At 41.9% G+C, this 26,224-nt stretch overlaps 5 protein-coding genes across 8 annotated transcripts; 1 reads left to right on the forward strand and 4 right to left on the reverse strand.

Annotated features, from left to right (window-relative positions):
- Positions 1–96: 96 nt before the first annotated feature.
- fastkd2 (FAST kinase domains 2) lies at positions 97–6,342 on the reverse strand. Of its 2 annotated transcripts, XM_041966271.1 has the most exons (11): positions 5,141–6,342; positions 4,934–5,037; positions 4,628–4,736; positions 4,076–4,199; positions 3,651–3,790; positions 3,202–3,374; positions 2,470–2,633; positions 2,082–2,318; positions 1,746–1,842; positions 751–862; positions 97–366 (listed from the first exon to the last, which is right to left on the reverse strand). In XM_041966271.1, exons 1-11 carry the CDS (start codon positions 5,792–5,794, stop codon positions 244–246), a joined length of 2,037 nt encoding a protein of 678 aa, XP_041822205.1. In that variant the 5' UTR covers positions 5,795–6,342; the 3' UTR covers positions 97–243. The 2 variants fall into 2 exon arrangements, 1 of the variants encoding a protein (XP_041822205.1); XR_006008023.1 differs by lacking the exon at positions 97–366 and having other exon boundaries at positions 2,082–2,217.
- Positions 6,343–6,566: 224 nt separating this feature from the next.
- mdh1b (malate dehydrogenase 1B, NAD (soluble)) lies at positions 6,567–9,234 on the forward strand. The gene is made up of 10 exons (XM_041965800.1): positions 6,567–6,625; positions 6,714–6,826; positions 6,942–7,076; positions 7,165–7,307; positions 7,421–7,589; positions 7,681–8,029; positions 8,123–8,264; positions 8,588–8,763; positions 8,917–9,056; positions 9,181–9,234. The coding sequence occupies exons 1-10, from the start codon at positions 6,604–6,606 to the stop codon at positions 9,232–9,234; spliced, it is 1,443 nt and encodes a 480-aa protein (XP_041821734.1). The 5' UTR covers positions 6,567–6,603.
- Positions 9,235–9,801: 567 nt separating this feature from the next.
- Positions 9,802–17,247, reverse strand: retreg2 (reticulophagy regulator family member 2). Its single transcript, XM_041965895.1, has 9 exons — positions 16,835–17,247; positions 16,220–16,323; positions 15,513–15,543; positions 15,140–15,269; positions 14,632–14,716; positions 14,104–14,241; positions 13,477–13,565; positions 12,822–12,957; positions 9,802–12,282 (listed from the first exon to the last, which is right to left on the reverse strand). The coding sequence occupies exons 1-9, from the start codon at positions 17,086–17,088 to the stop codon at positions 11,483–11,485; spliced, it is 1,767 nt and encodes a 588-aa protein (XP_041821829.1). The 5' UTR covers positions 17,089–17,247; the 3' UTR covers positions 9,802–11,482.
- Positions 17,248–18,088: 841 nt separating this feature from the next.
- On the reverse strand, positions 18,089–21,103 carry prkag3a (protein kinase, AMP-activated, gamma 3a non-catalytic subunit). 3 transcript variants are annotated; one of them, XR_006008009.1, is made up of 13 exons: positions 20,973–21,103; positions 20,785–20,824; positions 20,543–20,643; positions 20,329–20,410; positions 20,181–20,239; positions 20,045–20,090; positions 19,890–19,944; positions 19,643–19,769; positions 19,373–19,538; positions 19,202–19,239; positions 18,917–19,063; positions 18,616–18,807; positions 18,089–18,335 (listed from the first exon to the last, which is right to left on the reverse strand). XR_006008009.1 is itself a non-coding variant. In XM_041965897.1 (13 exons), exons 1-13 carry the CDS (start codon positions 20,988–20,990, stop codon positions 18,313–18,315), a joined length of 996 nt encoding a protein of 331 aa, XP_041821831.1. In that variant the 5' UTR covers positions 20,991–21,103; the 3' UTR covers positions 18,089–18,312. The 3 variants fall into 3 exon arrangements, 1 of the variants encoding a protein (XP_041821831.1); XR_006008008.1 differs by having other exon boundaries at positions 20,030–20,090; XM_041965897.1 differs by having other exon boundaries at positions 18,714–18,807.
- A 555-nt stretch (positions 21,104–21,658) lies between these two features.
- Positions 21,659–26,136, reverse strand: cnppd1 (cyclin Pas1/PHO80 domain containing 1). Its single transcript, XM_041966219.1, has 8 exons — positions 25,965–26,136; positions 25,339–25,441; positions 25,007–25,088; positions 24,791–24,911; positions 24,482–24,610; positions 24,300–24,361; positions 23,922–24,039; positions 21,659–23,730 (listed from the first exon to the last, which is right to left on the reverse strand). Exons 1-8 carry the CDS (start codon positions 26,025–26,027, stop codon positions 23,083–23,085), a joined length of 1,326 nt encoding a protein of 441 aa, XP_041822153.1. The 5' UTR covers positions 26,028–26,136; the 3' UTR covers positions 21,659–23,082.
- Between the last annotated feature and the right edge of the window lie 88 nt (positions 26,137–26,224).

Consider the following 26,224-nt stretch of genomic DNA (forward strand, 5'->3'; position numbering starts at 1 on the left):
AACGCTTATGATAATAGATTTTTTTTCCTTCCACACAGTCACTCTTGCCATGAAGAATAAACACTCTTTTACAAACTTTACAAAATGTATCCAGGGAGCACATTTATTTCAAGTCTTAAATATATCCATTCATCTTCATTGTTTACACAGCTTTAAAAGGCACAACAAAATCAGTGTGTCCATGATGATTGCGCAGGTTGAGACCACTGAGCCGCGTATGTCACTCAACACCACCATCCGTCCTCAAGATCCCAGTTGCTCCATTTCGTCTTGTGTGTTTGATCCGTGGTGTTCTGGAAAAATCTGTCTGCTGAGGATCTCCGTCCTCTTCTTCTCAGACATCAGCTTCATCGCCTGCTCCACTACCTGGAGAAAAGGAGTAGCAGAATCTAAATCTCACTGTCACTGATATGCACTCAACCATCCAATTGTCAAATGGTGGACTGAGATGTTGTTGTTTGAAGAAGCTTTTTTACTCAATGTTAGTGAGCTGCTGTCATGGAGGAACACAGTATTTGGAAATATAGATCAAAGTTATTATTATTAATAATAATATTCCAGCTCACGTAATACCAGAAAGGAACATGTCACTGATGGAACGTTTTATTAAATTAATTAACAAATTCAGCATACGTGAAAAGCTTTTTAAATGTAGAAATATTATTACAACACTGAGTTAAGTGTTAGTAACTACTGGAACCTTGGAAAAAGAACATCAAAACTGGAACTGAGGTCATCTCTGAGTCTTACCAAGACACGGTCATATCCCAGGATCTTCAGATGGCGAATCTGGACAGCCACAGGACCAAGGGGATTGGATGTGCCATAGCAAAAGGACCGTGGTACGCAAATGACTGCAATTCTAGGACATCAAGGCAAGGGATTCTCAGCTTTAAAAACGTCAAAATTTGATTTAAAGTACAAGCACGACAGGATGAAAAGTGTTTGCTTGTAAGAACATCAGCAGATTGTGGTCTTCTTTTCACTGAGACAGCGCTCTGTTTGGAGCACTTTGCACTTCTGACTTCCTTTGACACACATTTTACTACAGATCTTTACTCGGTGAGCTCTATTTTGACATTTCAGTACAGGCATTGTGCAATACAAACTACAAATCACATATTTGTTCAAATTTATTTCTATTAATTTTTCAGCATGTCGTACATCATCAAAACCTTTTGGTTGAATCTGCATGAGTAAAATGCAAATGCAGTAGTGAGACAGAAAGATTAAGAGAGATGAGTAAGTACATATTATATGAATTGAGTCCTGAGGAGACTCCCTCGTAAAGAGCTGATGATACAAATACAAACAAAAAGGACACAAAAAGAAGACTTCTGTGCAAACAAGCACAGATCTGCACAAAAATCAAAACATAAAAACTGTAAATTCAAAGTTACATCCAAACTATTTCAAAGCTTGTTAATAAATTATATGTCAGGCCTGCTTTTACAGCACTATTTTATGCCCTAAGGAGCTCTTTATAACTGTGTTAGGTGGAAATGTAGAATGTATGTGCTTTGTTGCAGCTTGACGTATGCTATCACGGTATGCATCAATGCCTGACATTGACAGTGCAAAATGCCCGAACATCCTCTCCACCTGCTTTCACACCGTCAAGCTTTACCAAACATGACATACGCACATTAAATTTAAAAAAAAAGTAAAAGTAAAATAAAACTGCTGATTTGTTCAAGACCAAGTCTGGTGACGTTACCGACTGCAAACCGATTCTGATATCTTACCTTTGACTGCTCTCTGCTGGAGAAGACGCTTCTTCTGCATGATTGCTCGCTTCAGTCACAGAGGTTTGGTTTGACAGAGGTTTGGTTATCACCCCATCTGAGAGTCGGCACACACAAACACAGGCACTTGCTTGCATCACAGTTTCCAAGCATTTTCTTTAAGTTAAAGTGTGAACTGTAGACACAATTAACTGATATGAGAATCATCAATTCTTTTATGGGAACAGAGAATGATGCCTGTCTGCCTGTCTTCAGTAGTGGCCATTTAATCGGATGAATCAACACCACTTCACCATCTCTAACTTTAACTTCTGCCCTACAACACTAAGTCTTTACCTATAATGTAGAAGTTCTCCACCACCTCCGATTCCTGTAGCATTGTATCTGCCTGGTCCTTCAACACACTCTGCAAGCTGTACAACAGCCAGGGGTTGGCTGGTGGACTGCTGGTGACAGGATCCCCCAGGACAAACTTGGGGACAGTCAGGGGCCGAGGGAGAGGAGGGCGGTCAAGACAGAGGCACAAGTTCACTGTCTGAAACATTCTCTCCTGTTTATAGAGAAACCTGGGCACTGAAGAGAAATACAGGACATTCAGATTGCTGAAACTTGCAGAGGAACACATAAAAATGAAGGAAAAGAGGAGAATAAGAAGTCAGAAGGCAGAAAAAAGACACACTAGACTAACAGGACTGTGCATGTTTGCGGGAGTCCATTGTCTTACCTGTAGTCTTAAACTGCTCCAGTCTACTGCTCTGCAGGAGCTGCTCCAGCTGTGCAGAGGAGAAGTGGCCCAGTAGACACAGGCTGTATACAGTCTTTAACAACTCAAAGTCAGACATCTTGGGCAGATAGGAGTCCAGAGCCTGAATAAGATTTGCCAGGAACCTGGAAAAACAAGATGATACCCAACAAAGACATCAAGCCTGGAAACCAATAGTAAGGGAAGTTACTAGTAGATGTTATCTACTGTCTGGTGATAACAAGAAAAAATGCTGTGAGGTTGTACGGCTGTAAGGTGCTCCTTCTTCTTTCTAAAGAAGGTATGGGCTAATTCAGCCAGAAATGCTGTTCTGATAGTTTGAAGCAGAGATGCTTTCAGACGTTCTCGACAGACAAATTTTGTAACTTTCCGAAACCAACAATCTTGCAAATGTGCATGTTGTTGTTCCCCCTCAGACCTCCGCTGCATATCTGTAAACCACAGTGACACAATTGGGTGTTCAGCCCAGGCCAGGAAATATGGCCTTGACGCAATATTTTATTTTCTGCAAACTGATCAATTGTACCAAACCCTGGCTTCACTTTATAATCCTCCACATAAAGTGACTTGGAGGTATGCAACTTCAGTAAATAATAAGCAACAACAGGCTTAAGAACAATGGGTCATGTCTTTATTCACACAAGTTTGGCATGTGAGTAACATTTCAAAGACAGAGACATGTGAGTGACCTACTGTTGTCTTTGGTGCTGCAGATCATAGTTAAGAGATGAGTACACCTTGAGGACACAGAGGAGGTCTTTCAGTGTCAGAGCGTCTGGCCTGGAGATCACCTTCTCAGCAAATGCCTCCATCAAGGCAGCAGGACAGAAGGTGAGTTTCTCGAACACAGACAGAAGGATGAGCAACTAAACAGAGAGACAGAAAAAGAAGGTAGCTGACTAGAAATGATGGCAAATGTCAGATGTACAATCTTGTGTTATATTCTAACATGAAACAATTCCTGCTCTTATAATGTGATTGCAGGCGTGACAGAACAGTAATATGTACATCATGACTTATGCATCATCTTGAGACTTTTGTTTATAAAATAGTGTTTTAAAGTACTTACTGACAGATTCTTGCATGAAGAATATTTAATACTTCACAAAAAGAGGTTAGAAAGCAGTAGCCTATCGCTGCACCTGTTTGTTGTTCCATATGTCTACAGTAGAGGCAATGTAGTCTGAAATGTCAGTGAGCAGATCAACGTCTCTGTAGTGCAGCTCCCGACAGGAATTGAGAACTGCAAACAATCTGGTGAAGGGGATTCCATGGATGTTTCCTACCAGAGAAGACAGACGTGGAAAAAGAACACAAGAGGGATAGCAGGTTAGTAAAACTATAAAACACATAATATTTCCTTCTTTGTCACTTCTGTGCAGACAACTCTGCAAAATATATGCATTTAAGAAGATAACCACAAACTCATGCAAATCCTGCGAAATATGCCAAGAGCTTTCCAATTTTGTGACCATGTCATTATCCCTTATCAAATCCATGCATCTCCTTTAAATTAGACAATAATTGAAAGTATTTTAAAAAGTTTATCTTGTGAAAATGGTTTTACCTTGGATTCTCTTACTGCAGGCGTCCAGCAGCGGTTTGGAATAGAAGCCCATTGTGGCTAGGGTGGAGATCATGTACTGGCAGTTTGGAAGGTTGAACTGGTCTGTCATTGATAAAGCCTTTCCCTAGAGGAAGCAGTGTGTAGAATGAATGTCAACGTGCAATGAATTCAACTAAAGTTAGAAAAAAAAAAATGCAGGTAATTTTTGGCGATGAAGTAGTCAGAAAATACGACACCACAATGAGAGGGATGGAATAAAGGAAAATAAACTATTGCGAAGGGGTCACCACAATGTTTTACATGTGATGGGATTGGTTGATTGCTATCTCTAAAAACTTAACTGTTTTATTATTCACCAACCATTTTTTTTCCTATCATCAATAAAAATGTAAAACCATTGAATCCTGCAATAACACAGACTAAACTATGGCAACAGTGGGGAAAATGTTAAGCAATAAAGGACATGCCTGCACAAGACTGGCATAATGTTAGAATCACATATGCAGGGATATAAAAACCAAATATGGACAAAATCAAGACTCATAAACCAACCTCTAGTTTTCGTTTGAGGTTAAGTGGGGCATCTTTCCCCACCATACGCATCATGGTCTGGAGATTCACTACATTCTTGATCCTGGGAAGACGGGCCTCAACTACCAGCCTGGGATGCAGCCACAACAAACAGCATCTGAAAAACTTCTGGTAAAATTCTATATTGTCATTTCAGACATAAAATAAAGGACCTCAGTTGTGTGTGATGATGCACTGATATCTCTAAGGCTTTTTTTCTGCATAGCTTCTAAAATTGTGATGCTTATGTGTTTGGCTAAGTCATATGCATCATTTCATAACCCTGACCTCATGCCCTCTTTAAGTGAGGAAACACTGGGGGACTCCTCCATATGTTCCAGACAGGAGGATAAGATGGATAGGTGATTCTCATCAAAGCCATTAAGTTTCTCCTGTATGGTGAAAGCATATTACAAAAACAACAAAAACATTTAACACAACACTGGCAATATAAAAACATTTTTGCATGCAGTTTGGTAATCTTTCACGACCTACCTGGCAGGCTCGGAGGTAAGTCTGGACCACACGGCTTCGTTGAGGAACACCCAGTCTGACCATACTCAGGAGAGAATAAGCCATGTCACCACAGCGCATGTGCCCCAAATTTATCATGGCATTCTGCAGTAGCTTGTTAAATGCAGGATGCTCAAACATCCGCTGCAGCTCATCACGCTTCTGCTCATCTGACATCTTCTTGGTGATGAACCACATGTGGGTTAGGCACCTGCTGACCTCTTGAACTGTGGGTGAGTATTTACAGGTGAGGTCTAACACGTCTGATGGGGAGCCACAGTGCTGTAGGCAGTTATATAAAGGGGATTTCCTCTGGCTCTGCCTTGAAGACTTCTCATCAGATTGAATGTCAGGCAGCAGCGAAGACTCTGCCAGTGGAGAGGAGAGATGCTTCTTCACTTCCAAGTCCTCACTGTGAATCCCATCCTGTGAGTAAAACCGTACTGAACTGACAAGACTACTCGCCGGGCATGTCTGACTTTGTGTTGTGCCTCGGATGTGTGCCAACTGTCGTCTGGGGACAGATGCCTCTTTGATTGATGTTGTCACCCAGAAACTGCGCTGTTGCCACAGAGACCTGCTGCTGCAAAAACTCAGGCTTCGCCTCATGACCTCCTCTGTCACCCGGACAAACATTGTTCCCTAACAGCTTAGGGAACGCCAGAGAGGGTGAAAACAGATAGAAGGCACGATGGCGTCCTAAATTTCAGCACTGCCTCTGTGCGGAGCAAATGGCTACAAACAGCAAATATGTGCTCTATTAAGGAAATTTTGTCGATGGAATCAAAGTAAGGACGGCTATTACTTAACTGATGTTAATAGCCAAACGTAATAATTTTCAGACTATCATTTCACATAGACTGTTGAATTATGTAAGTAGGTAGCACAAATTGTGTATTAACTTAAAAAGTACTATGATTAAGCAGCCAACAAGGTCAACAGACCTCATGCAAATGAGTTTAACACCAGCTAGCTTACATTAGCTAATGTTAGCTAAGTGATGCCTTATTCCAACCTTGGACGAATACAAACTGCTGACCCAAAGTGACACATGGTACTTGCTGGACCATGTAACATTTGGCAGAAAATGTTGTTCAGTGAAGACACATAGAGGTATATTGCACTCAAAAACTGCATAAAGTCCAATACACGTTCGCAGGCACTCTCACGGGTTACTTCGTGCTGTGCTCGCTGCCATATTTAGTCCCCCTGTAAACTTGATACAACACGTACTGTCCACATATAATAAATAATGTTCACTGTGAGCATGAAATGTGTCAAGTATTTATTACAATCAATAATAAAACCAACCTGTTAACCTTTTAAATGATAGGTCTCGCCGTATTTTAACACATCTCGATATTTTTTGACCCTTCTGTTTCCTACACGGATTCAAAAAAGCGTAACATGCCCGGTTTCCTAGCAACCGACGCCATCCGGATAGAATGGCAAAATTTGTACTCGCTGGTAAGGTTTGATTTTACTTTTTATCTTTTGGCATTTAGCTGGATATCGAAATAGAGCATTCTGATTTGAATTACTTCAACCTCTTCAGGCAAAACAGATTGTCCACTTTATGCCAAAGCGGAACTATTAGCAGACTGTCTACAGCGATGTCTGCCAAACTTCAGGATCCACAAGATCTCTGTCCACCCAGATGAATGGAGGGTAATATTCCTATTCTAAATTTATTTGTTACATTATCAAATTTGCAAATCACGACGGTATTCTTTGTGCTACTTATTTGTCATCTCAATGTGACCCCCCCAATGGTCTCTGGCAGGAATGGCTGGAGGCCACCTGCAAAGGAAATGGCTGGAAACACGAGCAGTCCCCTTTGGTTTGGAGGGAACTGGTGGCCCAGGGGGGGAAAGGGATGCTCATAGGGGGCTTCAATGAATTCCTAGAGCATTGTCAGGTAGGCACACATTAGGTTTCCTTCATTTAATTCACTCCCAATCTCAAACTTTCAAACCTGCCAATATCTTTCATCAATGGTTGTGTAGGACTACTACAGCATCACATCAGACATGCCTACAGAAATAATGCTCAGTGTTGCAGCAGAGAATCTGGAAACCAAGCTGAATCTTATTGTGGAGGAGCAGCATCGTGTGGGCCTTATCAAACCCCTTCACATATGGATCAGCGGGTGGGTTAGCCTGAAAAACATGAAACCAGAGAGAAAGAGGAATTATGGAAATGTCTGAAGTGTTACGCGTGTGTGCTGACAGATTGGGTGTGCATTTTTCAATACCTTTCCAGTGCGCTCAGCCCAGTCTGCTACTTCCTGATCCCCAATCTGCTCTCTGCTGTGGTGTTCCCGCATGTTTCTGCAATAAGCCTCCACCTACTCGACCTGGAGGGGAACAAGGAAGGATTGCAGCGGCTGAGGATGAATACGGAGGACCTGGCACTCAGTCTGCTCCATCAAGTATAGGATTTTTAGTTGTTTTTTTTTTTGTCAGTTGACATTTTTTCACCATATCAGAAGGAAAATTAAAGCCATCTTACTTTATTCACAGGTGACCATTCACACAGATCTGGAGCAGGCCTTCCAGGAAGCAGATGTCATTCTACTGCTGGATGAGGGGTGGTCTGATGACAGCGACTCAGGGAACAAGAATGAGGAGGAGAAGAAGAGGATAAACAGGATCTCAGACAGGTGCAAAGAGTATGGACAACTGATTGATATGAGGGCCAACAAGGAGGTGAAGGTGATCGTGTCTGGTGACTCATTTGTCAACCTGAGATGCTCACTTCTTTTGGACAACGCATGCTCCATCAACAGCCACCAATTTGTTGCTGTGGCAACTCAGCTGGAGAATGAAGCCAGGGCCATCATTGCAAAGAAGCTGAAAGTGAAGAGTTCAGGTAGCTAATGTTAAATCCCACTCTCAGTTTAGTGCAACTGATTCATGTTTATATACTGTATATTCATACAGCATCCCTCTTCCTCTGCTCTAGATATTACAAACGTCATTGTGTGGGGGAACATCAGTGGTAGTTTCTACATTGACCTGCAGAGGGCGAAAGTCTTCAACTATGATGGGGCAATCAAAGGACCGGCTTTCTTCTCCCAACCTGTCCAAAAAATACTTTATGAAAGGTTTGCAATGACATGCAAAAGTGCTTCAGCCTCCTAGTTCAAAAGTAGAGGTGTGCTTTAAATGATAAATTCATAATGGATTATCTAATCAATCATTGTTGCACTCCAGCCATCTGCCACTTTGGCAGGCTAAACAAACCAAATATAAGGTCTGGTGCTTGTCTTTCATCAAGTTATAAAACCGCCTCCCCAACCATACCCTGTTGTGACTTCAGTCTGTGCCAGTGTTGGTTGCACAATACAATCGCAGTCTGACTGCCCTGTTCAAAAACATCCTGTGCTGGGATATGCCAAAAAGCCAATAATCTCTTTCTCTCTTCCAGTAAATGGTTGGAAACAGACTTTCAAGACTTAGTATGCTGTCAGCGTGCAGCTGTGGCTTCAAAGACCTGCCGAGCAGCTGCCATGTCAGCCGCCAATGGGATCCTCGCTGTCCTTAAGGCTTGGAATGGCATTTGTGGTTCGAATGAAGTGTTCTCAATGGGTGTGCTTTGCTCAGGTGACGATGCAGCCCAGCACAATGTGTGACAAAATGATCTCAGACATTATTTTAAGATAAATTTTAAATAAGGGATCCAAATCCATATTTTATCTGTGATTTCGACTGATCTGGTCAGTGCTGAAAGTTTGATCTGTCTTTGGCTACTTGTAGGCTACTTCAACGTCCCAGATGGCATTGTCCTCTCAGTTCCAGTCACCTTCAGAGATGGAAAATGGTCTGTCCTGTTTGATGTGACAGTTGGACACAAGTTGAAGGAGAGACTTCAGCTTTCCGCAACTGAACTCACGCAGGTATGTCACAAAGATGATGATGTTGCACAACACACAGTTTCATAGCGACAATCTGTTGTTACCACTTTAACATATGGTCTTTTCAAAATTCAAAAGCTACTAAAAACTTGTTTTTCTTTCCCAGGAAAAAGAACTTGGATCAGAAAATTGCAGGATGCAGAATAAAGATGTCAGTTGATAGACAAAAAAGTTTTCCTGTAAACCTAAAAGAAATCAGGTGTATATTGATCAGACAGACTAAAAGCATAGGTTAGAAGTTGGTGAAAACAATCAAAGGAAACAATCCAGATAAACTTCAATGCCACATCTCAAGTTTGTTTCAGTTTGTTCTTTTATTCTCTTACTTTCACATGTGGAGTTGCAGTTTTATTTTACCAGTTTCATGACAAGAAATCTTTTCCGCTTTGTGAAACTCATCCATAGCCGTTTTATTTTTAGATGTAAAAGATCAAACTGAGTACTTTATGGAAAAAGGAGAAATTAGAAAATATATTCCTTTTTTAAAATTGTACAGTTCAGTAAGTGCCTTTCTTATAGTTCAAGAAGCAATATTTTAAGCATATAACACACTACTACCATCCACAAACTAGTCTGTTAATATCCTTCTCTGTATCTGATGTTATCACTTGCCACCCATTTCCATTTACAGTTGGGTAGTCTTTTAAAAATGAGGACACATCAAAACTTGTATTCCTCTGGTTGGTAATTAAATCTTAAACAAACTGAATTTAATGGGCTCTTTTGACCTGAAACATTCAAATTGGTTTTTTTTTTTTCTTACAAATTGTGCGGTACTTTGTCAGTTGACAAGGAGAACTTGAACATGGTGCTGTTTTTACATGCAGAATATACACATTCTTTTATAGCATTTCTACACTATACACAAGGAGGCATTGACTGGAAAAAGGAAAGATTAGTACAAATACAGTGCACTACGACAAGTCGGGAAATGGACACATCTTCTGCAATGCTATACTCAATTTGTACAACCCACCCCTGAGATTTGGATGCTGAGTGGTTTACAAAAGCAAAACCGGCCTTTTCATACAGTCAAGCGTAGTGCTAGATTTCTTTTTGTCATGTCAGCAATTTTCCACAAATCCCCTGCAGCGGCCAGACACATACATGTGTATTTTAACGAACTGAAAGAAAATCTGCTCCAGTAAAAATAACACTCTTTTGAAACCTCAATTATTGATCATGGTAAATACATGCGTGATGCATGGCATGCATGGACTTGTCATGGCACAAAGGAGGTTATTTGGTAAATATTATGTACATATCCCAGTGATGACTATACATGTACAAATAGTTGGGTATAGATGGGCCTCTCACAAGAAGCCTGTGTTTTTCAACAAAGACCAAGAAGAAATTCAATTACATATGGATGTATGAAATAAAATTCTGTTCACAAAAAATTAATAAAAATGAGGCAACAGTCACAGGAGGGAATTCAGGAACATTTCTTTTAGCGTACCACACCAATGTCACTTATGTGTTTGGTAAAGATCTACTAATTGTCAACATCCAACAATGTTTTAATTTCCATTTCCAGGCAACAAGTGAAAGATCACAAATGACTGAATGCACCTGTCCAAACTGTAATGCTGGAGATCTTGGAAGTACAGATAAAGTGAAGGACAATATTACTGTTTTACTAACTCTGGGAATACGTAACTACATTTCAAACCTGCACGTCCACGGCGTCATCATTAAAACAATTATACAATCATTATGGGCAACTCTGACTTGGGCAACTCTCCCATCAGCTCAACAATAAAGTTTCACCGACTGACTGTTAAATTAAATAATTTATAGCATATATTAATAGTTATATAATCCAACAAGTCAACTCTTCATAACACCACTGGGATAAACATCTGCTTCTGAACGAGAGCAGGGTGGAAGGGTTTGCCAAGGTAGAAAATAAAGGCATCGTTACTGCAACATGAGACTAACCGTAGACAACTTTTTCCCTCAGTGAGAAATTTGTTGCTAATTTATCAAGCAAATTTCGATGCTATATGGTCAAGCAAAACCAGATTCTATCAGGCCTGCAGGCAGAATAACACCACAAAACAACTCTACTGTAAATGCATTACTGATGATTCTTTGCTCTATTTGTGTATTTACGTATACAGATCAAAGCTGTATTGTTGTGAGTGCCAATTGATAGTAGCTGATGATACTGTTAATGTGATGGTGTTGGACTAGAAACAACTCAGATACCGAGGCTGAACAGACCCTTGTAATGAGAGGCGATGAAGAGTAATCTCAACCATCTGCCACGCAATCATCAACCGACAGTATTAAATGACAAACTCTTTAATAAATGTTTTGTATATAGCAGTATGTATGGATATAATGTAATGTACAAATAAAAACAAAACAGCTGGGGGTGGGGGCAGGGGGAGGCAAAAGGGAAGCTATGACTGTGGTTGATGCTTAGGAGATGGAGGTGTCTCTGGGGCTCCTGAGGCTCCTCCCACCACCTGTCTATCAGAGCTAAGGCCCAGCCCTTCATCCAACAGCTCCAGTTCACTTTGGTCCAGAAGCTCAAAGTCCTCTTCCTCGGTTGGAACTAGTGTGTCGTCAGGTATCTCCTCGCCGTCGCCGCTCTCTTTCGTAATCGCCTCATCCAGGTCCTCATCAGCCCCCAGTGCCCCTACTGTAGCAATTGTAGTGTCAGCAGTGGCGTCGGTTGGTTGGGTGGCGGTCTCCAGAGCACCTGGTGGGGTTTCAGTGGGCAGGAACTCAGCCAGGGAGGGCTCCTCGCTGGCCTCACTGGAGCGCAGGAGGGCTGACAGAGTGTTCTGCACCACAGTGGAGATGGCTGTGCTCACTATCTCCTCGCTCAAGGCCTCCAAGGAGCGCTGTGCGCCCTGAGCTACCTTCTCCTCTCCCCCCTGCTTCCCTGCTTCCTCTCCTGCAGCTGGCACGGGCAACACTCCTTGCTCACCCCCAGGGGGCCGTCCATGTCCGTTGAAGTGCGTGTTCACAAAGTGGAGCGGAGATGCTAGGTGCTGGATAAGGAGGCTGGCGGGGCTCAACAGTTCCCCCTCTGATTGAGCAGCTGCCTGGGCTCCGTCACCCTGGCTGGGGCCTCGCAGAGGGAAGTGGAGCAGGTTGTGCTCCATGGACGGGAACTCCTCAACTGAGGGGAACTCAGGGAGATCCCGCAGGTAGGACTCCTCTGGGTCACTGTGTAAACTCTGCTGATCCAGATCTGTAGGAGAGATAAGACAGCCAAACCAAAAAAAAAAAAAAAAGGGAAAAAAGAATCTAACTCAACTGATTTGAGCATCTAAGCCAAATGTAATTTAGAGAACACGACACAAACCATGTTGCTTTTGGTTTTAAGAAGAAGACAAAGAAAATAACTAAATTAACTGTTAAATATACCAGGAATGGAGGGCAAATAACAAAAGAGACGACGTAACGGCAACAAATCACAAATATATGGTGCTGTGTTTATTTGAGTGCAGACTTGAGATGTAATTACCCCGCTAAAAGAAAACCACTGATTCACAGAACCAGTCAAGCATGACAAGGAGAAACACACTTCTGCATGAACTCTTCATTTAACTGATTCTTTAAAACAGCAGTTTTCTGCTGATAAGATGATCAAGTGAAACTCACTCGGCAGTGATCATACATCAGCAAAGCCTCCGCTGACTGATGACTAAATTTCTGTTGCCTCACAACAACGACGACTTCTGTATGGGCACAAAGTGAAGTGCGGCGCTGATACGGGTGATCACTTACCTTCAGAGAAGTCAGTGAGTTGAGGAGTGGTGGCTCTGGACACAGAGAAGCCTCCACTCTCCAAGATGGAAGCCTCCTCATCTGATAACTCTGAGTCTGTGATGGCCATCGCCAGAGCCGTGGTCTTCACATCCACCTGAACAACAAAACCACAGCGTTTTATCACTGCTGAAACACAAATGTCTCATCTTTTTCATAAAAAATGATGAACAGATGAACATGAGTGAGTTTTTGCATCAAGACTCCATTATACACGTTCTATGGCCTTACAGGACTGAGAATCACAGCAATTTGATAAATTACTGTCATTTACCTTTAAATTCTTAGTCAGCATTGTATTCTGCAGGTCTTAATTCCTTCCATAGACACACCGTAGTGACTGAATGCCTGACATGACATCACTACTGTCAGCTACCGATTGGAGCTACATATGTCCCATAGTTGCGCTAACGGAATGTGGTCGTACTTGAAATATATTCTTTGAAGCCATTTACTTCACCACATTACAGAGCAACGCTCCCATTCCAGCTAAGACAATACAATCAACACATATTCTACTCTATCTCTCACTCTACTATCGCTTTCATTGTTGATCGTATTAATTCCTTCATTAAAGTCTGCCCCATATGTCAGTGTAATATGCATGTGTCCATACCGTCGGGGCGAAACAGGACAGCTCCTCCTCACTCTCGCTCTCCGTTTCAGCTCTTGGCTCATCCCCCTCATCCATCTCCTTCTTCACCTCTGTTAAAACACACATATGCGCTTTTAAAACGTCATCCTGGACAAGGAAATGCATATGAGCTGTACATGATGATACAGTGACAAATGCCTGTAAGAACTGATTCAAAAGCAGAGTGGCACTCAGTTTTACGTGATAGAATTAGCAACAGTATCCGTGTAAGTATAACATGTTGTTACACTGGGAGATATGGGAGTGAGGTACAAATGTAACCAGAGAAACTTAGATTCATGCTTTCTTGATATTCAACACTGTTTTATTTACACAATCATGTAACACATGGTGACACAGCGGCTATTCAGTGTGCGTTTGCAGTGGATTCTGTCTCAGGTTTCATATCAGTAAGCGTGAAAAGAAAGGTGATCTACATCGAGCCAAAACTCAGGCTCCTTGTGTAACACTTCCTCTTTGCATGCTTAAATCCTGTATTAATGTTGCAAACACAGGTGTGTGTTTTAACAGCTGCTGGACTTTAATTTGACGTAATGCACACAAGCTAAGCCAAAAGCTATAGACTGAAGGTGTCACAGTGGCACTCACTCCTCTTGTCGTGCTTGCGGTGCTCTGTATCTCCCTTCATGCTGTAGTCCAGCTTCATCAGGATTGGCTCCAAGCCCGTGTACATCCTCTGGATCAGCTCATGGTACACCACCAGCGGCCACAACAGCACACTCAGGACTGAACAGGTGCATAGACAAAACAAACAGGTATCAAAGCAAGATGCTACAAATGCACATAGAGTGCATAAAAAAGGGCTGATTTTGTAAGGAGGATCGAGTTATGAATGAGGTATAACGAGATACATTTTAACAGTGTATGTAAATTACTCCAAAATAAGACAAGATATTAAAATATAAATAATGCAAGGAATACAATGAACTATTTGACAGACATTAACCTGGACCAAGGGATTCCTGATATTTAGTCAATACATCAACAAGGAATGCAGAAAATGTACTTCCTCAATTGCCTGCAATTACTACCTATTATCACACACCCTGTTTGTCACGATGAGCAAACAACCTTTTTTTTTTTTTTTTAATGTCAATTAGGCAAGAGGTGACTCACCTATAATATAGGAGATCATGATTCCTGGTACATAATGTCCCACCACAGCAAGAACAAAACAGCCACTGCACATCATCATGCAGAACTGGGAAACAAAACAAGTAAGACAAATAAGGCTACACCTGCAAAGTGCAAGGTGCACAATATGTGCATGTGGAAAGTGGCCTTTCTGCAGGTGTGTTTGTGTATGATAGAGGAGAATGTCTGGACGACTTCTCGCAACTGCAGCACCTGCTGACATCAGACAGTTTGCATCGTGCCTCATAGATTCCCATACTTACAAATACATTTTTAGTCTGTTGCACAAGCTAAGCAGCAATGTTGATTTTTACACACAATATTTTACAGAGTCCCTTTGACTTTATTTTCTGCAGATAATGCTGAATTTGCAATTGCACTGTTTAACCAGATATACAAACATTCTAGGTGTCTGAAATATGTGACACTGTTCATAATTCTTGTACATTCTTTTCCTGGAGTTTTAATGTGCAGAGTCAAAGGTCATTACCTTGCCATGGTTTTGCCGTTTGTACTGCAGCATCTCCTGCAAGTACAGGCAGCAGGTCAGGTAGCTCTCTGCCAGGTGGTGGCTGAGCTCAGGGATGCTGAGCAGACGCTGCTCCCCGCTCATTGTTTCACTGTATGCAAACAAGAACACACATAAATACGGGAAGAGAGTCACAAAGTCAACACTAAGACACACACAGATGAACACAAATACAGCCTGAAATTTGTTCTGATGATATGGTGTGATGTGGGACTTCACGCTGTTTGAATTTCACAGACGCTCTAATTTTGAATTACTACAGGATATGAAGACTGTAGTGTTGTAAAGACACCCATATTACAAATAATCTGTTTATCATGTACACACTACACACCTTTGTACAGGGTGAGCCTCTGCATGCTGAACTGCAGTAGGAGAAAGACACAATTAGCGGCAGATCAAACAAAAAAAAGTATTTTATTAAGCATAATTCTCATTACTGTACAGCCTCGAGGGGTGAACAGGTTCTTTTACAAATTTTGCTTTCCAGGTTCATGCCCGTGGGCCTTTGAACATTAAAAAAATGTGTATTTTGCCACATTTGATTCAGTGGTTACGATGCAGTGAGCTTGATTGCATGTTTATTGAAAAATAAGGTAATCCAACACTGGCTGCGTACAGGAAAACACTGGCTCCATCAGAATGTCGTATGCATTACGAAACACTATGCTGGAACACTTTTTCATACAAATATTTAGAGGATTGCCCAAAAAAAAAAAAAAAAAAAACACTACAAAAAACTTATCCAGAGTGAAAATGATTTTGAAAGTAAATAGCATTATGACTCTGAACAATTTAACGCATCTACTGGAAACCTCTGCAAGGATGGTGTTAATGCAAGTTAAATGAAAGTATTTTAAGTAAATCACAAGCAGATCAATACACACTGTGTAAACCCTGACAAAGTCACAGCAGGCTTTTCCATCCAGTGAAAATACTGTGTTCAACTAATATTTTAGTTCTGCAACAGAGGACATTTGCTTAGGCAATGAGTAACAAAACCTGAGGACCACATTGAAATGCACAAAGGCCTGGGCTTACCAGTAATGATGGGCAACTTGGGCTTCCATCTCTCCAGTAGCATTAGTCCCAGCAGGGACATACTCAACAGGAACAGAGGCCGCAGGGAGGTGGATGACAGGAGCCTGTGGAGACACATAAATAAGCAGCCTACCAATCTTCTTTTATGCAACGCATACACTTAGAAATATAATAAATATACATATAACGTGAAACTCGCCTGCAAATTAGACTTCCATCGACACAGTACCTGTGTCAGTTGGCTGTTACTGACAGCTGGTTAGCAAGGCCTGGGCCACTCGGCATGACATGAGTGTTTGTTAGGATTAAGCTGACAAAAGCTGACGAGTGCAACAACTCAAAATAACTACAGGTTGTCTATTTTGTCAACGCTCTTATGTTCCTCCTAATAAAGTTTTATGCGTGACGCTACATTTTCCGTGCTGAAAATGAAGTTTTGACTAGCTTGCAAGCTACGTTAGCAATGAGCTAAAGACGTGGGATTAGCTAACTTATTTTGACATTCACTCGTAATAGCCTCGCTGACGTTAGCCAGGTGGCTAATGGTTTTCAAAATAACCTTACAGAGCTGTCAAAAAGGTGGAAAACGTGTTAAAACACGGACTCGACGTTTACCAGAATAAAGTGTTGAGTGTCAGGGCGACAGAGATGCTGTACAACGGCCTCTCCCAGACCAGGAGCCTCTGCACCCATAGCAGCAGGGGCTCATACTGCGATAGCCAACCCTGAAGACGCTCCCGCAGGCGGACGAGCTCCGGGTTTACGTCCCCGCTGGCCTGCTCCGATGACCCAGCAGGGAAGAGAGCCTCCAGGCCGACCGAAGACGAGGTAACCGAGGGGCGTCTTCTGGCCTCCTCTCCGCTCGCCATGTTTCCCCCACTTTGTTATGTTGTTTTGGATATCACGGGGTTTTTGGAAAGATCAGTGTCAAGCTTGATGGATTTGAAAAAAATAAAGCTTCCGGTAGTCACTTTCAAAATAAAACACCCTTTGGTGGAAATCATGAATCTAGAAGATTTAGCTGGTGAATGAAAATGTACGTTTTGAAAAATCAAATCATGATTATGGAACCACCAAATACACAAAAAAGGTTGTAGTTGGGAATTTGAAACAAAAACAATTATTGTGGCATATTTGGCAAGAAACTCAGAGTACCAGCATGAAAGTGAAAGGGAAAAGAGGATGGTTTAGTAACAGATAACTCAATTTACAGTATACAAATCAGAATCAGAATTATCTTTACTGGCTTTAAGTATATGTACACAAACAAGGAATTTACATAATTTGCAAACTGCAAATTTCTCCTTTGAGATAAATAAAGTATTTATCTATCTATCTATCTATCTATCTATCTATCTATCTATCTATCTATCTATCTATCTATCTATCTATCTAATTTTTTCATTGCTCTCAATGTGCATATAAACGTTAATTAAACCAACACTGGTTACAAAACACTGTGCTGCTCGAATTTTGCAAACTCTAATACAAAACCTACACAGAATATGTTACAAATCACTTCATATTTATACTTACTTACTTTGAAGGCATTATCAATTTCCGGCTTCATTCTTGATCACTTCAGGTAACTTGATGTACCAATGACACAGATGGGCGGTCCGATCACAAGGCCCGTCACGGATGAGAAAAAAAAATATGTAGTCACGTGTTTCCTTGTTTACTGTATCGAGAGAATGGGGTTAAAGCCCAAGTGTACCACCGTGCGGTAGAGGACACTGTCACTACTTTTACTGCTCATCTTTGTTGTGTATATTGTGATGTATGTTTAATTTTAATTTTTATTTGTAAACTCTTCAATTATTAGCACACTTCAGCTATAGCCCACAAACTGTATTTCTCCAGGAAATGTACATTGAAAACTCTAGCAAATTTTAATACAAATATTTAATACAGAAATATACAGCATTGAGAAAACATACATTTGCTGATCAATTTGATCAGATGCAGCCAATATAAAAGAGCTATGAAGATTCATTACAGTATCAAGGTCAGCTTCCAGCACATGGATCACGGAAGGCATCTTAATGTAAACAGCAGCACAGCCAGGGAATTCTACTTCCTCTTGTGATCTCTTACTTCACGTCCAAGTTGATTCCTGAAAGACATAAGCAGAAGCTGCTCAGCAACTGTCACGAGCATCCTCAAAAACTCTAGATGATCCTTGCTTGCAAAGCATCAGCTAGGCAGCACACCCATATCTGTGTGTTTGTGTGCAATGTGTTGTCATTTGCACAGAACAGCGGAGCGAATGCAACTGCAGCGTGAGGTTTTCTGTTGCGCACACGAGAAGATGGCAGGTGGGGTTAAGGCCTCTGGGTGCAGACAACAGTGTGGGATGGGGGCGGTTGGGGTGGGAAAGAGGCTCCAGGGCCTACCTGGCTGGATACACGACCAGGAATCAAGCCTACACAGGCGGTAAAGCAGGGGAGGGGACCCTCTGTCCCCTGGTGCTAGGACAAAAGGGCGTCAATACCTGCAGGGGTTAAGACCATGGCCTGCAGCAGGTCAGACAGAGAGATGATGCCCTTCACCACGTCAGCCCTGTCCACCAGGACCAGCCGATGGACCTGAGATAAGCAGAAAGGCGACAAGGAAAGAATGTTCTGCTGTGTTCCTCTGATCTTATGATTTGATGAAAGATGTTTGAGAGCAAATTCTTTTGAAGAAAATATGCACCTCAGCTTTGACTATGCGGTCTATGATGGTGTCCAAGGTTTCATCAGGATAGCACTTGATTACTCCCTCCACAAAACACGGGCGCCTGCAAATGGCCTCTCGCATAGTCATGTCCAGGTTGTTGTAAGACTTCTGGGCTGCTAGATTCTGCCGCGGAGCAAACAGTGCTATGATATGCATGGGTGATAAACTGCAGGGTGTTGTACAGCTTACACATAGATCCACAAAATAATGCACAAGACATAAGATTTCTTGAATGAAGCCATGTTTTTTCACAGTACTTACAATCACATCAAATCTTGAGTAGAGTGACACCACTTTGCCTGAGAAAAGAAATTGCTGGATACTGCAATATCAGTTTGATCGGACACTTTCTTCAGTGTATTTAAGTGGCAAACTGTATTACCTGTCAATGCTAATAAATATAGCACTATGATGTTATAATATTAATAATACCTTGTTTGTCGACCACAGGTAGTGCAGACACCCGCCTTTCCACAAAAATGGAGAGGGCATCGTAAAGTGTTGCCGTTTCCTGAACAGTGGCGATGTTCCTGAACGTTCCAATCCCAAGCTCCTGGATCTGCTTCCCAGTGAATGCAGGCTTGGGAACTCTCTTCCCCTGAAAACATCCCAAACACCACAGAAGAAGAACATTGTCCACTGTCCTTTTCTTCACAGCAAGGTTGTGACATCAGGCAAACGGCCGAGTTAAAGCTTACTCACAAATATGTGGAGGAACTTGAGGATTCTTTTGTGGGTCAGAATGTGCAAGACATTTCCAGACTCTGGATCGATGACTGGCAGCCTGTGGATCTTGTATTTAAGTAAGGAATAGATGGCATCAAAGAGGCTAAGAGGAAAGAGGCGAAGAGACAACAGAGGAATTTTACTGCTTGGCAGCATCGACAGATGACTAGAATGTAAACAAAGTTAAAATAGCATTACATCTGAGGGCGTTGTGCGCACTCACCTTGCCTCTGGAGAGATACTAATGAGGAAGTGATTGGAGCACTGTAAGTAGACGTCTAGACAGAAGAAGAGAGGGAGAGCTCTAATGGAAATGAACAGAGATGTGTACGCAGAGATCACTGATCTGTGCTGGTTATTTACATTGAAATGAGTCACCTCTCCATGTCTCAATCTTGTGGCTCTCCAGCTCGTACATTTGAACCTTTAGAGTGAAAGCCCCATGTCAGATCAAATATATCAGATGAATGTGATACACATTTGAAATGGCTTTAAGTCGTGTGTTCATGCTCACCATAGGGGACTTGTAATAGCAATGGAGGATGTTGATGAAATCTGTGATAGTCAACATACCTGTGAGAGAAAAGGATTTATGCTCCCATTATTATAATTTACAGTGATTATGACTTCACGATGCCTATGCCATTTATTCTTAGTCTTACCCACAAATCTCTGTAACTTGCTGTCCCATAAAGGCGCTGCCCTCAAGCCGTTTGCCACCAGTGCAAAAAAGGCCTTTTTCACCTTTGGAAACAATAAATTCAGACAGTGAGGATTTACAAGAAAAAAAAAAAAAAAGACAAACAAAAACCCAGATGCTGATTCAAGCATTTGTGCATTTCCGTATGAGATACAAGAAATATGAACTTGTCTTACTTGTAGTTTGGTATCAAATATGACCAGTTTACAGCTGGTTGGAATGGCATCATAGCAGCAGTGACTTTTCATGAAATTCATGTAGACCGTAGCATCGGCCTCTGTGAGGAATCATGTTATAACAGCTGATCACACTACTTCAGTAGAGATCTGATACAGACATTGCATGCACTTGCATGTGCGCATTTAGTCCTGCAATTCACAGAATACAGATCATGTATGTACAATTATTGTAATCATACCTTGTTTCCATATTTCCTGCTTCGTTTCTGGGAATAACACCTACAACACAGCAAAGCGAAACATTCTCCACATGATATTATCACAATAGTTTGAAATCCATAAGGCTACTCATTTCCTTGGTTACAAAAACACTTTAAATCCAATTAACGATTTCCCTGTTTGTTTTCTCTCCAAAGTAACATTTCACCTGTGATACTGGCTCCATAATTCTGTTGTGTGTCCATGAAAAAGTGGTTTTCAAAGCAGCAAACTCAAACTGTTGGCGTCTCCGCTCTGTCCGTTACCCTTCCTACGAAGTAGTTGGGTCTATATTAGGAACTCTCAAGTGGTATGCAACAGGGAGGGGTGTATGGGAATGTAAAAGAAACTGGCACAGGCTCAGGGGGAGGGCTTCCGATTCTGCCAAAACCAGGCATCCAATTCTGCGTCCCGTCTCTGTAAAACACAGCCGTCATCGCCGTGCTTTCACAGTTGTTTAAAGGAATGCATTGGCTTTCAAGATGCAGTCTCAATAGATGTTATCACACTGCAACCTCAGGTCACACTCATGTGCCACTACTTACTGGCTGCAGAGCTATAGCACACACAGGGTGGAACATTTTGCCTAGAATTAATCCTTTATGACGAATCCAGCTTGTATGATCTGTTAAGGCCCATGTAAAAGATACAACTTCACCTGCTATGTCACAAATTATAATGGCGCAAACTCTTGGTCTATATAGAGTAAATGCCAAGGCTACATGCAGACCTTTGCAAGAGTTCAAACATACAACGCGTAATTTTGGCTGCTAACTTGTGGCAGTAGTGTATCTCAAATGTTGATTCACTCAGGCTTCACACTGCGCTGTTGACACAAATGATAAATTACACAGGTCACAAAGAAATGCGATCTTTATTAGCTCTTCTTCTACAGATTTGTACAATATTTGCATTTTACACCATGTACAAAATTAAAGGACTTCGTGCTTCAAAGTGTATCAAATTTAGATGCTCAAAGCAATTTGTCAAAGGTTCATCACAAAGTAACTGTCCTGGGGACCATGTGTAACTGTGTACTTAAAAAGCGTTCAATTCTTTACATTCTGCTCCGCCGTTCAAAGGATACTTGATGATGCAGTAATTATGGAGTAAAATGTCCTTTAGCAATGAAAAGGGAGCCAGATGTGCAAATTCCAGACTGCATCAACAAAGAAACACTGCTTTTAGCCTTTCACATGTTTCATGTAATATTCAGAATACTCACTTCAAACACCAACCAGAAACCAACTAGAAACTGAATGAAACCCCCCGGAACCCCTTTTAATACAGACCTTCTTCCCCTTGGAGAACTTACAGGCTAAACATTCAATCTGATACAGAAGTGGCTTTCAGGTTATGTGACATCCCACATAAAATATTATTGACTAGAAAAAGAAAATGCTATGTGTGACCAGAAGAAGAGGAGTTTGTTTTGATTTTTGTGCGGTCAACAACAGTGACACTGAGGTATGGAGATGTGTCTGCATTCAAACTGTTTCCTTTTTTTGAAGATGACGAGAACAGGAAACAATTTGTTTCACAAACAAACAGTAACAAAAACTGCCTGGTGTACAAAATCAGTGCTTGCTACAGGTGTGTGCCTAATGTTTGATGTAAAGCTCTTTATACACAAGTGCAAAAAATATGGTAACACTAAGCAAATATGCAAACGCCAAAATGTAGCAGACAAAGTAAACTGGTTTAGTCCCTTCTTCTCAGAACCACATCATAACAAAGTTACTGTTATCGCTCAGATCACTCTGAACTTTCAGATATGCTGTAAAACCTCCACACACTTTCATCAACCTGCCACACTGCAAGCCGCTTTAACATTACAGCTGTGATATAATCATTCAAAACATGCTTATCACAACAGGCGTGCATCGCCATCTCACACGTCTGAACTTTCAAATGATGATCAATGTTGGGAGCAAATTATTTGGTTGCAGCCAAGAAAAACATATCAGAGTATCCTCAAAACCCTTGAGAGCTTCTCTCTTCAGTAAAAACAGAGCATTAACTAAGGACTATGGCATTTTACTTATGGCAAATTTATTCAGCAGTTGTGAACTATAAGTGAATTTTCACACTGTGCTGTGTTATCAAACTTTCACCCTGTCCCAAATGTGCCTAGTTACTCTTGCCTCTGCGCCTGCATTCTAGATCTGGAAAAGTAAACAAAACCATGACTTGAAGCAGTTGATGAGTCATGAAAACAATGCTGGTTTCATTTCCAGAGTCCATTACTACAGGCTGACTGCAGGGGAGTTTGCCAATCTCTAGCCAGGCATGAGCAGAGCTTGGGCTTTGTCAACAGGTAACATAGACTTTGGATGGCACGGTACCAGCTGAACAGGGGAAAACACCCCCAGGTGAGAGTTCAGACTTGGTTGTGCCCCTCCAAGGAGGCTGGAGGCCAGCCATGGTGCCTGACGCTGATGGTTATCAAGGGGACCTTGGGTGAAAACTGCTGAGGTGTTTCGAAGCCCACACTGAAGAGGAGGGAGGGATGCAAGACAGCCAGGACAGAAAAATGAGGCAGGAGACCAAGTTTGCAGCTCTTCCATCTCAGCATTTGATTCAGGATTTATGTGACCCATAGAGGCGAGGAGGGAACCCCAGAGACACAATAGTGAGGTCTGTGAGGAAGGCGGTGGGGGGCTTTGTGTGTGGTGCTGGCCGATTCCAAGAGCTCCGGTCTGGCGGTTCAGACTCTTGTTGGCCAGAAGACAACAGGGGAGGCGCTGGGGTGCTGACACAGCTTCCGAGTTTACGCTGGAGGTCTGAAGGGGGGCCGGGCTAATCTCAGACGGAGGTGGAAGCAGGGACTGGCTGCTTCTGGAGAGACTGAGCTGTTGCAGCACAGCGCTGGTGGCAATAAGGCCAGCTACACTGGTCAGATAGACCAGGCCGAGCATACAGGATACCTAAAAATAAAATGAGGTCAAATCTGATGATCAGGCCTAATATGTCAACAATTCAAAAACAGCACATGCAGATCGTGAAATGGTTTTCTATTGGCTGCCCAAAATAATATATAGAAAAAATACATACAACTGAAACACCCCATGCATATAAATATCATCTCAGCTTCATTCAAATCAAATCCTCTTCTCACCTTAGTAAAGTGCTGGTAGATGGCTGTGAGGGCTTGACTCCATGCTGATTGCTCCAGTAGCACACACAGGTCAGTGTAGGTGAACCAGCCACGTTTTGTCCCCTGCCGCTCTGCAATGCTGGGAATACAGAAGCCAAGGTCACAAATACTCCCTTCCACCCAAACCGGTTATGCCACTACAGCGCTGATGAAAAATTCACTCTGCTTTTTCGTGTGTTGCCTTACAACACTAACTCACAGTGATTGCAGGCACACTTGTTTGATTCTTTAAAAGGGGTTTGCTTGTAATATAAATGCTTATTTTAAAGGATGAATATTTCTCACAGACACTGTTGCAGTGTAATGTGTAATGTAAGCTTTGCATATCTGACCACCAACCTGGTTTCCAGTTGACTTAGTATGTCAAATAAGTCATTTGGCTCTGTGAACAGGCTCCACTCCTAGAAGATATCACACTGGTTGGAAACTTAACCTTTAACCAAAAATGCACACAAGTGCAGACCAAATGCAAATACACACACACACACAAACAAACAACACACACACAAACACACGCTTACAATGGCATTCAAAAAGTTCATCTCCAGGTTATTGACAGTTTTGACGTCCAGGTTCCCAGCTGCTCCCCACTCATCGTTGAAAACCTCTTCTTCCTCTCCTTCATCGTACAGGTACTTACTGGCAACCATCTAATTTAAAGTGAGAGTTTGATGTGTTTGTCAGTGCAATTTCATTAGAGTCACTAATCAACTGCAGAAAAAAGAAGTGTAGGCCCCATAGAGGCAAACTCAACACTGAAAAGCACAATAAACATGCTAGAAATAACATTGTGACACATTTAGAACGACCCCTGACTGTAACACACATACCATAGAGATCAGAAAGAGGTCAGAGGAGGAGATCTTTTGTAGGTATTCAGGGTTTCTATGTCGGAGCCTTTCGATGTAAACTAGAGCGAGCATCATGGCACATGGAGAGATGCAAGCCTCCCTGCAGTAAAATGCAGATTTGTTTTAAATTATGCCACGTTTAGTTCCTTTAAGAATGTACAATATATGCAAATGTGCATAACACACAGTACAAACCTGGAAACATGAGCAGCATACTTCTTCTGAAGCTTTCGTATTGGGCTTGGGGCAGACTTCTGGAAGATTTCGACGGCAATATCTGGACTCACAGAGTAAAAAGTTCGTGAATTCACGTGATTTCATCTATAAAAGTTTATAAACTAATTCTGTAACTTAACATTTTTAAATTGTCCCACAAATGTTTCATGTTACACCAAAAAAACTATTTGTTGACATTGCCTTATAGCAAATCAAGATGACTTGACAGTATATCTCATGAAGGCGCGTCAGTGAGGAGCTCAGTTCTTGATACTTAACTAGCCTAGTTTAAAAGTTAAAATTTACCTCACCTGTAACAGGGCAAGAGAGGGCATCTAAAGAGACGTCTTTATCCAGGCCATAATACAGTCGCTTTCTCACTCGTTCAGTCAACTTCTGGTGTCCAGGAAGAAACTGTGAAAACAATAACATTAAGTTCGCTGCCGATATGAACGTCAATGTCAGCGAAGTTAGCTCGGTTAGCTCGCTGGAAAAGCAGTTACCTAGCCTAGTTACAAAACTCAAACCTGGAACGTTAAACAAAGCAACATGCCCAGCACTACAAGCAAATTTGCAAACGTTTCCATCAACACCACATGAGTTTGTCATGTACAACTATTACCCATACACCATACTACATAACTGTAGCTAGGCTAACGCTACCGCAAGTTAGCTGGTGAACGGAGAGAGTGTACGATAACAGCAGCTTAACAATGGCTACCGAACTACTTCCGATAGCTAGCTTTTAACAACACATTGTTTAGCTTAACTTAGAAACATGATTCAATGCAATCTAGCTAGGTCGTTACGAGGTTATGACTAAGAGATACAACGTTAATGTAAGTATGTGACATTACCACCAGCTAACTAAGCTAATGCGCCTAGCGTTAGCTTGCGTAGTTTGTTGACCTAACGTGGTCTAAGCTCTAAAACATACCGTGAACTCCTGGAAGTCCGAAAACTGAAATGTCTTTTCGTTAAATAAAGCGTCGAAATCCATATCTACTGTAGATTAAACATCAGTTAAGCGACTATTGAAAAGAGACTGTCTTGCCTGGGCCCCCGCCTTGCTAACAGAGCTCAGCTAACGACACGCCCTGACCGGGGACAGTCAGTGACGACTGAGGCCTCCAGCTGTTTGCCTCTTTTTCCAGACACGCACAGATGCTGGGGCTGGGAGGGGGCGCGCTGAAGAGC

Source organism: Chelmon rostratus, chromosome 24, assembly GCF_017976325.1.
Source record: "Chelmon rostratus isolate fCheRos1 chromosome 24, fCheRos1.pri, whole genome shotgun sequence".
Classification (NCBI taxonomy): domain Eukaryota; kingdom Metazoa; phylum Chordata; class Actinopteri; order Chaetodontiformes; family Chaetodontidae; genus Chelmon; species Chelmon rostratus.

What these genes read in the sequence shown, in the direction of transcription:
- mdh1b (XM_041965800.1), top strand. Translation starts at nt 6,604, where the DNA reads ATGGCAAAATTTGTACTCGCTG. An exon ending in CACTCAGTCTGCTCCATCAA is followed by an intron (nt 7,590 to 7,680) that starts GTATAGGATTTT and finishes CTTTATTCACAG; the next exon opens with GTGACCATTCACACAGATCT. An exon ending in AATGGGTGTGCTTTGCTCAG is followed by an intron (nt 8,764 to 8,916) that starts GTGACGATGCAG and finishes GGCTACTTGTAG; the next exon opens with GCTACTTCAACGTCCCAGAT.
- retreg2 (XM_041965895.1), bottom strand. Translation starts at nt 17,088, where the DNA reads ATGGCGAGCGGAGAGGAGGCCAGAAGACGCCCCTCGGTTACCTCGTCT. An exon ending in CATGATCTCCTATATTATAG is followed by an intron (nt 14,242 to 14,631) that starts GTGAGTCACCTC and finishes GCACCTGTTCAG; the next exon opens with TCCTGAGTGTGCTGTTGTGG. An exon ending in ACTCACTGACTTCTCTGAAG is followed by an intron (nt 12,283 to 12,821) that starts GTAAGTGATCAC and finishes TCTCTCCTACAG; the next exon opens with ATCTGGATCAGCAGAGTTTA.
- prkag3a (XM_041965897.1), bottom strand. An exon ending in GCAGGAAATATGGAAACAAG is followed by an intron (nt 20,644 to 20,784) that starts GTATGATTACAA and finishes GATTCCTCACAG; the next exon opens with AGGCCGATGCTACGGTCTAC. An exon ending in CAAGTTACAGAGATTTGTGG is followed by an intron (nt 20,240 to 20,328) that starts GTAAGACTAAGA and finishes TTTCTCTCACAG; the next exon opens with GTATGTTGACTATCACAGAT.
- fastkd2 (XM_041966271.1), bottom strand. Translation starts at nt 5,794, where the DNA reads ATGTTTGTCCGGGTGACAGAGGAGGTCATGAGGCGAAGCCTGAGTTTT. An exon ending in ACCTCAAACGAAAACTAGAG is followed by an intron (nt 4,200 to 4,627) that starts GTTGGTTTATGA and finishes TGCTTCCTCTAG; the next exon opens with GGAAAGGCTTTATCAATGAC. An exon ending in CTGCAGCACCAAAGACAACA is followed by an intron (nt 2,634 to 3,201) that starts GTAGGTCACTCA and finishes TTGTTTTTCCAG; the next exon opens with GTTCCTGGCAAATCTTATTC.
- cnppd1 (XM_041966219.1), bottom strand. Translation starts at nt 26,027, where the DNA reads ATGGATTTCGACGCTTTATTTAACGAAAAGACATTTCAGTTTTCGGAC. An exon ending in CTAAGTCAACTGGAAACCAG is followed by an intron (nt 24,040 to 24,299) that starts GTTGGTGGTCAG and finishes CTGTATTCCCAG; the next exon opens with CATTGCAGAGCGGCAGGGGA. An exon ending in TCTACCAGCACTTTACTAAG is followed by an intron (nt 23,731 to 23,921) that starts GTGAGAAGAGGA and finishes TTTTATTTTTAG; the next exon opens with GTATCCTGTATGCTCGGCCT.